This window comes from Notolepis coatsorum (assembly GCF_963971535.1).
Source record: "Notolepis coatsorum genome assembly, chromosome: 17".
Lineage (NCBI taxonomy): Eukaryota > Metazoa > Chordata > Actinopteri > Aulopiformes > Paralepididae > Notolepis > Notolepis coatsorum.
In genome coordinates, this window is record NC_140181.1 from 15,547,680 (window position 1) to 15,563,629 (window position 15,950).

The 15,950-nt window shown below is 47.0% G+C and overlaps 1 protein-coding gene across 1 annotated transcript in view; it reads right to left on the reverse strand.

Annotated features, from left to right (window-relative positions):
* The window catches only part of vwa5b1 (von Willebrand factor A domain containing 5B1), a gene marked incomplete at both ends in the record, with an annotated part of 142,186 nt that overhangs the window by 69,260 nt on the left and 56,976 nt on the right, over positions 1-15,950 (reverse strand). Inside the window, 1 exon segment of the mRNA XM_084333349.1 lies at positions 588-790. Coding sequence (XP_084189475.1) covers positions 588-790 — 203 coding nt within the window.

Here is a 15,950-nt window from a genome sequence, read left to right on the forward strand (position 1 = left end):
TATATAAATAAAGTTGGATTGGATTGGATTGTAATGCCAGTAACAATGGCAGGAAACCTAGCATGCATGTCTTTTGGACATAATACTATACTCCCAGCTCCAACCTGTAAAGTAAAGTAACTTGTTAAATCATAATTAGGGATGTCCAATATTATCGGCCTACCGATATTATCGGCCGATATCGGCATTAAAATGTGATATCGGAAAATATCGGTATCGGTTTTAAAAAAAAGATAATAATAATAAATTACATTTCTATAACCTTTATTTACCCAGGCAAGCAAGTAAGAACAAATTCTGATTTTATTTATTGTCAAAAGTATGCATAATGTTGTGTTAATTCCACAACAAGAGATATGTTAATTACCTGAAATTATAAAAAAAATTGGGGGGGGGAAACCCTGCATATATCGGTATCGGTTGATATCGGTATCGGAAATTAAGAGTTGGACAATATCGGTATATCGGTATCGGTAAAAAAGCCAATATCGAGCATCCCTAATCATAATTCATCCCAACATCCCACAATACTCCCACCCACCACAGCACACAGACTCAGGCGGCCGAGTGGACTGGACAGTACTCACCTGGCATACCGCGCGTGGCTGCGCACCAGCTCAATAACCTTCCCCGTGTTGCCCACCGCTCCGTCTGTGAGCAGGAAGAGGAGGCGGGGGTGGCCGCTGTACATCGGCTGCCTCAGGATCCAACTGAGCGGCGCCAGGATGTTGGTTCCCCCCATGTCGGCTCTGATCTTCCTGATGTAATCACAGGCAAGTGCCAGGGTCTCCTGGTTCAGTGGAGAGAGAGGACAGGTACAGATATAGTATAGTATAGTATAGTATAGTATAGTATAGTATAGTATAGTATAGTATAGTATAATATAGTATAGTATAGTATAGAATAGTATAGAATAGCATAGTATAGTATAGTATAGAATAGTATAGTAGTATAGTATAGTATAGTATATATAGTATAGTATAGTATAGTATAGAATAGAATAGAATAGTATAGTATAGAATAGTATAGTATAGTATAGAATAGTATAGTATAGAATAGAATAGTATAGTATAGTATAGAATAGTATAGTATAGTATGGTATAGTATAGAATAGTATAGTATAGTATAGAATAGTATAGTATAGTATAGTATAGTATAGTATAGTATAGTATAGAATAGTATAGTATAGTATAGAGTCACCAGATTTTTTGGGGGGTTTTGGGTCTGTGTTTGTTATTTTTGTTATACTCTTAAGGCCCTCCCATAGTCGAGCAGACTGTACACAGAGCAGACTCTGCGGAGGTCCGCGCGGACTCTTTGAGCTTTTGATCTCAGCGGACGTCCGCGCGTCAGAAAATAGGAGCTTCGCACTTTGCACTCTGCTGTGGGTCTGCTTTGACTCCCTTTGAGTCCGCGCGGACCTCCGCGGAGTTGCTCTGTGTACAGTCTGCTCGACTATGGGAGGGCCTTTAACCTCTTAACACATTAACACGTTTCTGAGGCCCGACCGTTGAGTGCCAATCACATGTTAACACGTTTCTGGGTCGTTTTGAATAATTTTTTCGATTTTAATACCCTATTCAATGTCAGGGAGCAGTGTGTTGCCTGAAAAATGCATACTGGGAATCCGAAGGTGCAGTGCAGTACCGGCCGCATCCTACCAGGCGGCGGTATCGAGCACCCTTTGAAACTCTGTGTCTTGGGCTGTGCGTCGATTATATTGGTCCGGGCGGACTTTTCCATGTCGGGCAAGGGGAGCGGTTGTCCCGATCGGCTTGAGGAGCGTCAAATGCTCCAGACGGATGATGTATGGCGGATTATGTTGGCGACACGATCGGATAACTGGAATATTCTTTTTGGGGCACATCCTAGTCAAGGTAAGGGCTATATGATATCAATCTTGCGTTGATCAAAGCATGGCACTGAATAGATGGGCCCCGGAAACAACATGGCAGCCAATGTGTTAACACGCAACGGCCCGTATACGCACCACTTCTCCGACCTCTAGCGGCTCAGGTGTGCATACTTATTAAAGCCCTATGTGTTGCCTGTTGATTGCCGTTTCAGGCGACAAAATCCGTTCAGCGGTTCTCGAGTTACATGCCGATATGTGAGGTGTGCGCCAAAGTACACGGCAGACTTTTTTTCTTTTTTGTTTGAATACCACCCTCGACTCCCGAGGCTCTAGCTCTGTCAATCATTTGGCGATCTCGAAAATGATTGCACAGGATTGTAATCAATGAGCTTTCCAATGATACCCCATGTGGGGATGAGCGAATCAGGGATCTAGGTGAAAAGTCACAAGCGAAAACAGGAAGAGAAAAAACAGCGGAATGCATTGGAGTCAATGAGAAAACTGAAACCTGCAGAGGTTTTTCTTTTTTTCCCTTTTGCCTAATCACTCATTTCTGAACGGATTTTTATGACATTTGGACAGGTACTACATACAACTTCAGGCTATGGACCCAGGGTGTTTTTCCAGCCATACCAATTTTATATATACTTTTGAATATTGCAACTACTACAGAAAAACGTGAGTGTAACTGAGGGGTACAATTCCCTGACTGTATTGATAAGTATGGTATCATTAAACCACTACCGCTTGATGTACTTTAACTTCTGGCCATCCAGTACACGATATCTAAGTATGATGAACACTTTCCCACATATGAAACCAGGTCCACACAAATATAACAGTCGAAGGTTTAATATAGCAAAGGGTATATACAACATTCACTTAATTACATTTATGATTTGAATGCACTTGTAAGGCAAATGAGTATTCGTAGGCAAATCAACACCGAATGTCCAATCTCTGGTTACGCAGGAAGCAAGTATACAACCTGGTTCTTTAGGGAAACTATAGCGATGGTACTTAAGGATTATAGCGGGATACTAAAGGGGTCCTGCTGGTTGTAAGTCAGTAAGGGGGGGGGGGGTTTGGAGAGCCGTCAGCTGCATCCCATCTGGCCAACGATTCCTGGGGAGAATTCAGGTACAGAAAACAGTGCCCGCAGGATCTTGATCCACAGATGAATACACTTGGGCCCTCTTGTAGACGGTAGCTGTAGGTCCACAACGAAGGAGAAGCGAGGCGGCCTCGGTCTGGGTTGAGCGCCGTCTCACCTGGGCTCCTCTCGGGGGTAATTCCAACACTCACTGGCGTTGGCTGTTATCCGCTCCACAAATCAAAGCACCCAAAGCAAATAGATATTCCATGCCGTATAGGCTCAGCAGTCGTCCGGGTAGGTAATCCAATGTGCAGGTCCACTCGTCCTCGCCCAGAACTCCTCGGATGAAAGCACCACGCGTGGTCTGCCCAGCCTGGTTAAGACTCTAGATAACGCGAGGAACGATGGGGGTGCTGCTCACTTTAGAACTTTAACCGAACGATGCACCATACATAATAGACTATTATTACTTAATAGAAATACGTCCCACTCGACGGTACAGTGCCAAACTATGACAATTCAGCTATGAATTTACACGAGGTCTCAATGCCTATTCTGGGGCCAAATAGGCCATACTGCACCACACGTGGGTCGTGGGTGAGGCTTCACGTCTGTTACTAGGTTGGAGGGTAAAGGACTAATGGACTAAAAGAAAGTTCTACTTTACTTGCGCCCTATTTATATGCACGGTGAACAAATAGTACCATTCGTATTTCGGTAGCCGTATTCCTACGCGGAACCGGGGCTAGTTGGGACATGTTCGTCGGCACTATTGAACTTGACTCAAGGGGCCTGTCTGCTGGCGCCAGGTTCTTGTCCAATGAGAGAATGAACTATTATGGGCTGTAGTAGACTAAAGGGATATTCAGTGTATATGTACAAAGAATATACAAGGGATATCAAACGATATACAAATACTATTAAATATATATCCATAAATAAATATATATATTCGGTTTAATCTGATCCTTCACAACAGCCGCCCCCTAATTAGTCCCACCTAATTAGCTAAGCAGAGACAGATTAACCGCACTGTCTACCACTCAAGGTCCGCTGTAAGGGTCAGTCAACTCACAAAGTCGTGGGGTCATGGTCATCATCGATAGTGTCTGGGAGTCTTGGCAGTTCTATTAGCCTCGCCACGGGTCGTGTGTAAGTTCGCCCTTGGACGAGCACTTCAGCTGCTCGGACCTTGCCATCGGCACCGGTGATCACTTTGCTTACGCGGCCAGCCGGCCACATAGCTCTGGGTAGTGACTGGTCGATAATCATGACGACTGTTCCTTCTGTCAAATTGTCTCTCTCTTTTACCCACTTCTGGCGGGTCTGTAGAGACGGTAGATAGTGGAGTAGGAAGCTATTCCAAAACTTGTCAGCCAGTACTTGACTGTACCTCCACATTCTTCGGCCGTTCGCTTCTTCAGGCCTGTACATTGTCTGGGGTAGCGCGGGGTCCAGCCGCTCCATCAAGAGTGTGTTGGGGGTGACTGGGTCGACATCTGCTACATCACTTGAGACGTAACCGAGGGGCTTGGAGTTCAATACTCCCTCGATCTCCGTGAGGACTGTCATTAGGACTTCTTCCGCCACAGTCTGGGCCCCAAGCACGGCGTACAGGGCTGTCTTTATAGAACGTACTTCTCGTTCCCAGGTTCCACCGAAGTGGGGTGCGTTCGGGGGATTAAACTGGAAGTCAATCTGGGATGGAGCGAGGTGGGTCTTAAGTTCTGGGCCCATAGCTTGGAAGCTCTCTCTCAGCTCTCTTTCTCCGCCTTTGAAGTTTGTCCCGTGATCAGACAACAATGTAGACGGTTTTCCTTTCCGCGATGTGAATCTTCGGAAGGCCATAAGGAATGAGTCTGTGCTCATGGTTGGAAGGAGTTCGATATGTATCGCTCTGGTGGTCATGCATTTGAATACAATACCCCACCGCTTCTCGGTTCCTCTTCCTTTCTTTATATACAACGGGCCAAAACAGTCCATGCCTGTGGAGTGAAAGGGCTTGTCGCCGAGTCGGAGGCGACAGGGAGGTAGGTCAGCCATCCGGGGTATGCTGGGCTGCGCGCGCCACTTTCGGCAGTCTAGACAGGTTCGCTGGAAGCGTCGCACTGCTTCTCTCCCTTGAAGTATCCAATAGCGACGTCTGATCTCCGCGAAGACTCTCTCTGCTCCTGCGTGGTGCACATCCTCGTCGTATTTCTTTATGATCAGCTCTGTGACCTTGTGTCGGCTGTTCAAGACTATCGGGTACTTAACGTCATCCGGTAGGTCGGGGGCTCTCCGCAGACGACCACCCACTCTGATGAGATTATGGGCGTCACTCTCGGGTGCCAGGTGGAGCAGTCTGCTGTCTGATGGGACGGGCTTTCCTCCCTGTAGACAGTCTAGCTCATCGGGGAACGAGTCTCTCTGGGCTCGTTGTAGTAGAAGAAGTTCTGCTTCTTCGTAGTCAGCTGCTGAAATGTCAGTGGTGGGCTGAATCTCTGGGTGGTGCCACAGGAATGTCTTTATCTGCGCACTCTGTAGGGTGAGGCAATCATCTATGTTGGGGTCTGTGGAGGCGACTGTGCTCAATCCACAGAACATAGGTTTCTTGTTTTCAGCCTCCTCTTTACTCGCTTCCCGTGGGGTGGGCGTAGGCCACTCTTCTTCCGGGAGCTTGAGGAACTCTGGTCCGTCACTGTAGATGTTGTGACGGGTGAGGTCATCTAGGGACATTCCCCGGGTGATGACGTCAGCTGGGTTGTGTTTGGTGTCCACATACCGCCAGCTTGCTGCTTCTGTTAACTCTTGAATCTCTGTGACTCTGACTCCCACGAAGACCTTGTATCTGCATGAATCAGACTTGATCCATGTGAGTACTGTCGTAGAGTCTGACCACAAGATTGTTCTTTGCACCGGGATGGTGAGTTCACGTTGGATTAACGTGGCTAGATGCGCTCCTGCTAGGGCTGCGCAGAGCTCTAGACGCGGGATAGATTGTTGCTTTCGTGGGGCTATTCTTGAGCGAGCCAGGATGAAAGCGGTGTGTATCTCTCCTCCCTTCTCTTGGGCACGCAAGTAGGCCACAGATCCATAGGCTACTTCGGAGGCGTCGCTGAAGACGTGTAGATCCATCTTGCATGTCTCTGGCCTCACTGTGGGTGGGAAGTAGCTGCGGCGTATGTTGACGCCTGGGAGTGAGCGGAGTTCCGTCTCCCACTCTCTCCATGTGGAGGCAAGGTGTGCGGGTATTGGGTCGTCCCAGCCCTGGTCCTTGTCCCATAGTGCTCGTACAATCATCTTTGCCCTGGTGGTGTAAGGTAGAATACATCCCAACGGGTCATATTGTCTGGCGAGTGTTCTGTACACACTCCGTCTGGTGGTCGGTATCGCCGTCGACCTTCCCTGCTCCGTGGTCAGGGGTTTGTGTCTATAGTGGAGCGAGTCTGTTTTGAAGCGCCAGACTAGTCCTAGTGTCATTTCTTGGGCTTCTCCTGGGATGGTCGCCATCCAGGTCTCACTACTGGCTGCCTTGTCCGCGGGGGAGAGGCTGCGCAATACTTGCGGGTCGCTGCTGGCCCACTGCCTGAGATCAAAGCCGCCTTTGATCAGGGAGGCGCGTAGCTTGAGTAGGAGAGCCTCGGCTTCTTCTTGGGTCGAAACGCTTTGTAAACAGTTGTCCACGTAGAAACTGTTCTTCACACTGTGTCGGACCTCTTCATCTGCTGCTGGGTCCTCTGCGACGTGTTTCTGCAGTGCAAATGTAGCACAGCACGGGCTGCATGTGGTTCCGAAGGGGAGGACTTCCCATTGGTAGATGGCTGGGTGCTCATCTCCGATCCTCTCTCTCCATAGGAACCGCAGTAGGGGCTTATCCTCCTCCACTAGTCTCACCTGCAGGAACATCCCTTTGATATCCCCGCTGATAGCCACCTTGTCCTGGCGGAAGCGTAGTAGCACGCCTAGTAGAGAGGGGCCGAGTGTGGGGCCGGGCAAGAGCTCTTTATTCAGATTCTGGGATCCGATCTGGTAGCTGCAGTTAAACACAATGCGATCCTTGCCGTTGTGGTGGACCTTGTGGTGCGGCACGTACCATGATTCGGTCGTCTGATCGGCCTCTTTAATGTCAATCTTCATTACGTGTCTCGCTGTGATTAGCTTCTCAATCTCAGCGCGGTACACACTCTCTTGAGCGGGGTCTTTGGCTAGGCGCCGCTCTGTGTTCAATAGATACCGCTCCGTTGCTTCTTTCGTGGCGTGAAAGGTGGGCATTCCCTCTCGCCTCAGGAGTGGAGTTGCGTATCTCATCACTCCGCCGACTGTGACTCTCTTTGTCCCTTGCTCGAGGAGGTTTATGGCGTAAATGTCTTCTTTAGAACGAATGTCTTTCTTTTCGTTCTTAAAGGGCATTGTCTCTAGTGTCCATAGCCTCTCGACATGCTGCAGGAGAGTGGTGTCTTCTTCTGTCACTCTGGAGTGGAGGCAGCTAGTGGCTGCTGTTCGGTTGAGAGATTTAGCGAGGGGGCCTTGTAGTGTCCATCCTAGGCGGGTCTCGACTGCTGCAGGACAGCCTCTGGGTCCTGTATGGACCCGGTCTATCGGGACTAGGAGGTCTGCATGGTCGGAGCCTATCAGCAGGGTCGGGGTGGCGGCGTCTATGAGCGGGATAGGTAGTTGACGCAGGTGCACATATTTATCCATCAGTTTGGTGATGGGGTAGGTGTACTGTGATAGTCCTATTTCTTGGCTGGTGAAAGCATTTGTAATCCTATACCGTCTCTCTGGCTGCCCGCTTGCTGCGATAGTGAAGGAGACATTCTCGCCTTTTATCGTCTTTAAATCTCTTCTTATTGTCCGAATCGTCATCTGGTTCTCGCTCCCCCGCAGTCCCAGCTGGGCCGCAGCGGATGCGAGGAGAAGGGTCTTCTCTGACCCGTCATCAAGGACGGCGTAAGTGTCCATGACTTTATCTTGGTGGCTCAATGTTACACGGACTACCTTTAAGAGCACCTGGGCACCGCTGCCGCTGGCGGGGTCAATGTACATGACACTTGCCTTTGTGCTGCTCGATGGTGCAGGTGCAGGCTTTCTTCTGTTACTGTCGTGTAGGACATCTAGGTGGGCTCCGTCACACCGACTGCACCTCTTCTTTAGGTGGCACTCGGCTGCCATGTGACTGCGCGCACATCGGTAACAGCACCTGTTGGACTTTATCCATTGACTCACTTCTTCTGCATTCATCTTCTTGAACAGGTCACATTGTGACAGCCAGTGTTCCTTCTCGCAGTACGGGCACACCATCTTCCACTTCTCTTTTCTCGAGGGGGTACTGTGGTTCTTACTGCTCGGTACTGATTCTGATTGGTGCATGACAGTCACTGATCTTCTTCCATCGTTTACTCTCCTAGGTCCCTCTCTGGAGCTTGGTGTGCTCCGCACGAATGTATCCAAGCGTAGGCTGCTGACTTCTCTCGTCAGGAAGTCGGCTAAATCGAGATGGGATGGTTCGGGACCGTTAGGATCACGGTGGTCTCTTTGCCGCCTAAAGCGCTCTTGTCTGGCGGGCGGCAGCTTCTCTAAAATCCTCTCGACGTTAGAGTTGGCGTATAGCTCGTGCATACCCTTTTCTCGTTGCGCTCCCAGCATCCCTACCAGGGACTGCACTTTTATAGACAGGTCGTCTAGTGAGCGATTGTCTGTTGCTGGGGGTAGGCGGTCAATATGCCTTATCTCTTGGATTACGTAATCCCATATACGTCCATATCTCTGGTCCAGCGCTGCTAGAGCCGCGGTGTATGGGGTCGTAGAGGTGGCATAGGCTAGCGCTATATTGTGCGCTCGGGGTACTTTCAGGTGCTTCAGTAATATTGCATACTTGTGGCGTTCGTCAACGACATCCACCATCATTGTCTCTAAGCACATCCGGAGCTCCGTGTACTGTGCTCGATTCTCATGGGTGAAGTCTGGAAACGTCGGTGTGCCAATGTATGACGCCGTGGATGGCTGGCACATCGGTGAGCGTTGGGAGAGAGGCCTCCTAGGCGAGTCTCCTCTTGCGCCTCTCTGTGGGCTGGTACCGGCAGGGTACCATGGCCCGCTGGTCCAGGTGCTGTTCCTCGGGGCTGGTCGTGCGTCATGCTCACCCGTGAATAGAGTCGGGGGTCTGTAGCGCAGTGCCGCGGGGGTATAGCCTGGGCTGTACTGGACCTCCTGGTCCGGTGGAGTACTGTGCTGTCGTCGGGCTTGGTTCTCCTCCTCTCCCTCTTCTTCTTCTGTCAGGTCCTCTAGATCCTGTAGTCGTTTATTTAGCCTCTCCGCAGTGTATGCTGCTCCTTCCTTGTAGCTGGGTCTCGCTTGGACCGGTCGGGGAAGGGGGTCTGCGGGGGGTATAGGCTCTCTCTGGTGGTCAAGTTCAGGGTCGCTTGGTCGGTTAGGGGATGCTGCCCTTGACTGTTGTCTCGACGAGGCCCTTGAACCCCTGGCGGAGGGAGAGGGTGTTGCCCTGGTGATCAGCTGCTCCGTTAGCTGCGCTTGTAGTCTGTCGCGCTCGGCTTGTAGTCTGTCGCGCTCGGCTTCGCGCTGGATGAGAGCGATGTCGCGCTCTGCTTCTCTTTGGGCACCGTCAGCGGCGCGCTGGGTGTCGGACCGGTCTCTTGCCATATTCTCTTCCGTCTGAAGGCGTCTCATCTCCAGGCGTATGTGCTCTTCTTCGCTCCGTTGCTGTGTTTGGAGTCGATCGCGTTCACCCTGAAGTCGATCGCGTTCACCCTGGAGTCGATCGCGTTCGGTAGAGGCTGTCAGGCTGACGAGGAACGCCTGTGACAGCATCCTCACTGCCTCGCTGGGGGAAGACGCTTGTAGAGGTGAGCCGCTCCTGGCTGTCCTCGTTGGGGAGTCCTGGAGCTCTATCTCCTCTGCGCTCTCCTCATCTTGTTCCGTGCAGGGTTCCACCTCTGGAGGGTTGTCTTCCTCCCGGAGCTGGTCGGGGACTACTTCTTCGGTATTGGCGGGGGGTAAAGGCATGTCTGTTCCCTCCTGGTCCCCACCGTGAGCTTGGTCAGTTACATTAGAACCCACTAGGGCCTCTGTGGTCGGGGTAACCTGGTCGTTAAGGTCAGACATAATTTTACTTTCTACTTTTACCGCGTTTACCGTCTGTAGAAGGCTAGGTAGTTGACTGACAGCGTAATCCTCTAAGTACTGAGGTGTCTGTCGTCTGCGCCGCGGGCGTTCTACGTTAGGAGGACCGTTTCGTGGAGTGTTCATCATAGGCCATTTCAATATTAATAACACTATATTAATATTACGCTAGTTACCCTCCGGCTCGAAGGACCAATTGTAACTGAGGGGTACAATTCCCTGACTGTATTGATAAGTATGGTATCATTAAACCACTACCGCTTGATGTACTTTAACTTCTGGCCATCCAGTACACGATATCTAAGTATGATGAACACTTTCCCACATATGAAACCAGGTCCACACAAATATAACAGTCGAAGGTTTAATATAGCAAAGGGTATATACAACATTCACTTAATTACATTTATGATTTGAATGCACTTGTAAGGCAAATGAGTATTCGTAGGCAAATCAACACCGAATGTCCAATCTCTGGTTACGCAGGAAGCAAGTATACAACCTGGTTCTTTAGGGAAACTATAGCGATGGTACTTAAGGATTATAGCGGGATACTAAAGGGGTCCTGCTGGTTGTAAGTCAGTAAGGGGGGGGGGGGGGGGGTTGGAGAGCCGTCAGCTGCATCCCATCTGGCCAACGATTCCTGGGGAGAATTCAGGTACAGAAAACAGTGCCCGCAGGATCTTGATCCACAGATGAATACACTTGGGCCCTCTTGTAGACGGTAGCTGTAGGTCCACAACGAAGGAGAAGCGAGGCGGCCTCGGTCTGGGTTGAGCGCCGTCTCACCTGGGCTCCTCTCGGGGGTAATTCCAACACTCACTGGCGTTGGCTGTTATCCGCTCCACAAATCAAAGCACCCAAAGCAAATAGATATTCCATGCCGTATAGGCTCAGCAGTGGTCCGGGTAGGTAATCCAATGTGCAGGTCCACTCGTCCTCGCCCAGAACTCCTCGGATGAAAGCACCACGCGTGGTCTGCCCAGCCTGGTTAAGACTCTAGATAACGCGAGGAACGATGGGGGTGCTGCTCACTTTAGAACTTTAACCGAACGATGCACCATACATAATAGACTATTATTACTTAATAGAAATACGTCCCACTCGACGGTACAGTGCCAAACTATGACAATTCAGCTATGAATTTACACGAGGTCTCAATGCCTATTCTGGGGCCAAATAGGCCATACTGCACCACACGTGGGTCGTGGGTGAGGCTTCACGTCTGTTACTAGGTTGGAGGGTAAAGGACTAATGGACTAAAAGAAAGTTCTACTTTACTTGCGCCCTATTTATATGCACGGTGAACAAATAGTACCATTCGTATTTCGGTAGCCGTATTCCTACGCGGAACCGGGGCTAGTTGGGACATGTTCGTCGGCACTATTGAACTTGACTCAAGGGGCCTGTCTGCTGGCGCCAGGTTCTTGTCCAATGAGAGAATGAACTATTATGGGCTGTAGTAGACTAAAGGGATATTCAGTGTATATGTACAAAGAATATACAAGGGATATCAAACGATATACAAATACTATTAAATATATATCCATAAATAAATATATATATTCGGTTTAATCTGATCCTTCACAACAGTGAGTAACAAGTTTTTCTACAACTCAAGTTCAGACCTATGTTACTCTATTTCGTTAGCAGTAAAAGTGGATTTTCTTTATTGTATCTGAAACTTCAGGATGTTATCTTTCAAATGAGACCAGGCCCATGCATGTGCTATAAGTATAAAGTATAGTATTTTGGTTTGTAAAGTATGCAGTCCTCAAGTTCAAGTTAAAAAAAAATCACTTTTCTGCCCGCTAACCAAACCAGGTTAACATTCAAACCGGGTCAGAGAGGCCTTATTTCTGATCTCGACACAATCTCTCTGTCAAAAACAAAGAACAAATGGGAAGCTGAGCTCGGGGAGGACTTTTCTGATGAATGGTGGGATGGAGCTATAGGCCGCATTAACACCTCGACCAGCTGCGCTAGATTAGGCCTCATCCAATCCAAACTCTTCCATAGACTCCACTACTGCAAATCCAAAGATAAATGTGACCAATGCGCTCTTTCTCCAGCCAATCTCACACATATGTTCTGGTCGTGTCCTAAACTGCATACTTTCTGGACTGCTATTTTTAAGATACTATCTGAATTCCTCTCAATCCGCCTTGAGCCCTAACCCCAGACGGCTATTTTTGGAGTTCCACTAAATATTGGACAGTTAAATACTCCTAGTTCTGTTACAATAGCGTTTACCACACTGCTAGCAAGGCGTAGGATTTAGCTGGGATGGGAAATCTCCTGCCCCTCCTAAAATAGCTATGTGGCTTACAGATATTAGGTTATTTTTGAAGTTGGAAAATATTAAGTTCACGCTTAGAGGATCTAAGTGTGTGTGTGTGTGTGTGTGTGTGTGTGTGTGTGTGTGTGTGTGTGTGTGTGTGTGTGTGTGTGTGTGTGTGTGTGTGTGTGTGTGTGTGTGTGTGTGTGTGTGTGTGTGTGCTTGTGCGCTGAGGCTGCCTCACTAAGCCGTTTCTCCACGCATTAATTTAGTTCTAGCAATAGGCATTACTGTAATCAAACCAACAATAAATAATATCATAGAGAAGAAGACAGTATATGGCATATTAATACAATATATTCCACTATACAGTAGCTATATCCTTGGCGATCGGTTTAGTTCTTATTTATTTAGTTTGCAGTGTGTGTGTGTAATGCGTCATTGAGTCAGGACTATAAATGCAAAACCTAATTGTTAATGATACAAATATTGTCGTATTTATTATCATTATAATTATTGAATTCCACGGATGTCTGTAGTATCGGCAATCCCCAATGACTTGTCCGAGAGAAAGCTGTTGAAAACACGGGCGCACACGGGTCTATCCGACGTACGACTGCCTTTTCCAGTTCGTAAATCGTACCTAAATCCTACAATGAATTTACACTACGAAGCCGTTCGAGAATGCCGAATAAGTACGTAAATCGAGTTACGAAGGAATTCCATGGTAACTTTAAGTATGTCCATTCGAGAATGAGGACCAATGTTTATAAGGAGCTAAAGAGCTGTTTCAGCGATTTCATGTATTATGATGTGCCAAGGTGCTCTTCAGAGAGATTCAGGAAGCCCTCTGTGCCTGCTGCTATTGTACACTATTGTTGACTGTCACTGTTGATCTGACATGGATGACTAGGATGGTGGATGTACTGAGGATTGTGGTGATGTTGGAGTTCATGAATATGTTGATGTCATCCATAAACACAGTCACATTGTTATCACATTATTTATGATGATGCTGTGCTCTTTATTCTGTGCTAGAGACGTGAACTGTCGTATGTCTGTCGTCCTGTCTGTTGTCTGTCCTGCATGTATGGTGGCACCTTACGGTATTCAGTATCTGAAGGAGAGACTCCTCCATGGGGCTCCTTCATACTAATATTAATAATAATAATAATAATAATAATAATAATAATAATAAATTTATTTTATATAGCGCCTTACATATAGTATCTCAAAGCACTTTACAGACATTGCATTACATGGACAAACACAGTACATGGACATTAACAATAAATCACAGTGCATGGACACACTACAGAGAAAGGGAGATAGCTGAGAGACAAAACAGAGATAACATTTAAATAAATAGTATATAGGTGTGTACAGATGTGTAAATGTAAGTGATGCAGGGGTTGGAGGGTCAGGAGTGAGGAGGGTATGCAAGATTGAACAGGTGGCTTTTGAGGTGGGACATAAATGTTTTCACGGATGGGGCTTCTTTGATGTGTGATGGGAGTTGATTCCAGAGTCAGGGAGCAGAGGAGGAGAACGATTTGTTTTCTGTGAACATAACCTTTTAAACCCTAGCCATATTTTCAGAAAATTTGCCTAAAAGTACATACCCAAGTAAATGGAACATTGCTCCACTTCTACAAGGTAGTCCCAAATATTGTGTCTGTTACTATGCTTGAGTAAAGTGCAATGAACCAAAGCTAAAGCTAAGCAAATGAATAAAGGGCAGATGATTTGCAGGTTTTTTTGTAGATACAGTACTGAATTTTGCCATCCGGACACATGCAATTTGAAATATGAATATATAATATAGAATATCAGGCCTTTAAATTACCTTATTATGACCAAGTCTTACATCTATGGATCGGCCCAAATCTAAATCTGGATTTAGTACCACCAGGCGCCCGTTACAGGGCAGCAAAGACCGTGAATGAAATCTACAGTAAGTACAGATATTTTTGTATACTGTCCATAACTCCACCATTTTTCACCGGATTGTGACAATTTTTTTTCTAGATGTTCACAGAAAGGTAAAGAAACAATATACGTTGTATTTTATGGCAATAACATTGAGGGTTGTTCGACCCGTGAGATATAATCCCGATTTTCACGTCAATATATCTTTTTCACATCAAGCGGCTGCAGCTTTGACTGTGGCTGGTGTGAGCCCTGGGTCTCCTCTTTCTTAGGACTACATAGATTTCATGACGGCGTCATGTCCCTGTGTCTAATTCATCCGGTTTCCGGTGCAATGCGCAGAGCTCATATTTAGCTAATAACACTTCAAATCATTGGTAAACAAACATAGTGCTGAAAATATACACTTTGACTGCTAGGGTTAGGGTCTTTACTCTTGCCTACATTTGAAAAAGAAACACAACATCACTTAATATGGACTGTATAGATCTATTTGTGACGTGAAATAAATCGTGTACCGGTACCGGTTAAGAGTTTAGTGTGGTGTGCTCAGAATGTTATTGTAAATAGTTTCAGCATGTTTGTAGACTAATGTCTGGTTTGTCTATATTTCATTATTCATACTGTATGTCACAATAATTCATTACACTACATTCATTACATTCAAATCTTAAAACAGTAACTGGACATGTCTTGTTTGTCAGGGGTCCATTGATGCAGGTGATCTTGATTAGTTGATCAACCAAGCCCTGATTTAAAACCAGGTGTGTTTATGGTGAGAGGGATGTTTGTAATTATTATTATTATTTTCTTTTTTTTTGTAGGAATGCTTCTCATTGTTTTGTAAAGCCTTTCAGTGCACAAGGTCTGGCCAGCCTTGTCAGTATCGTATCATATCGCATCGTCAGTTACAAATTGTCAACAAAAACAAACAAACATTCTAGAACTTTTTACAGTAATGCGTTACTAAGTTACTGCCCGTGTTACTAAGTTACCACAGTGAGCTGTGGTGTTCCACAAGGAAGCATACTAGGACCGCTACTATTCCTAATTTATGCAAATGACATGTCGTCTCGTCAGCTTGTGACTGCAACTTGTTCCTGTTTGCGGACGACTCAGCCCTGCTGGTCTCTGACAAGAACAAGTTACAGGTTGAAAAAGCCCTCAGCTCGGAACTAGGCAAAATCTGCATATGGCTCGCCGACAACAAACTATCATTACACATGGGCAAAACAGAGTCCATTCTCTTCGGTTCAAATAACAAACTCAGCAAGACCGACGGCTTCTCGGTTACAGTGGGTGACAATATTATCACAAGGAAAGATGAAATTACCTACCTGGGTTCCATCCTAGAGGCTAATCTTTCCTGTGACAAAATGGCATCCAATGTAATAAAAAAAGTCAACCAACGAACGCGTTTCTTGTACCGGATCTCCTCTCTGGTAAACAAGAATACCCTGAAGACTCTAGCAGGAGCACTCATTCAAGGGTACTACGACTATGCTTGCACCTCATGGTACCAAAGCACCTCAAAGGCACTAAAAAACAAATTACAAACATCTCAAAACAAGCTAGTCAGACTACTACTTGACCTTACTCCTAGAACCCACCTCACCCCTGCCCACTTTGACAACCTAGGATGGCTTAGAGTAGACAACAGAGTACAGCAA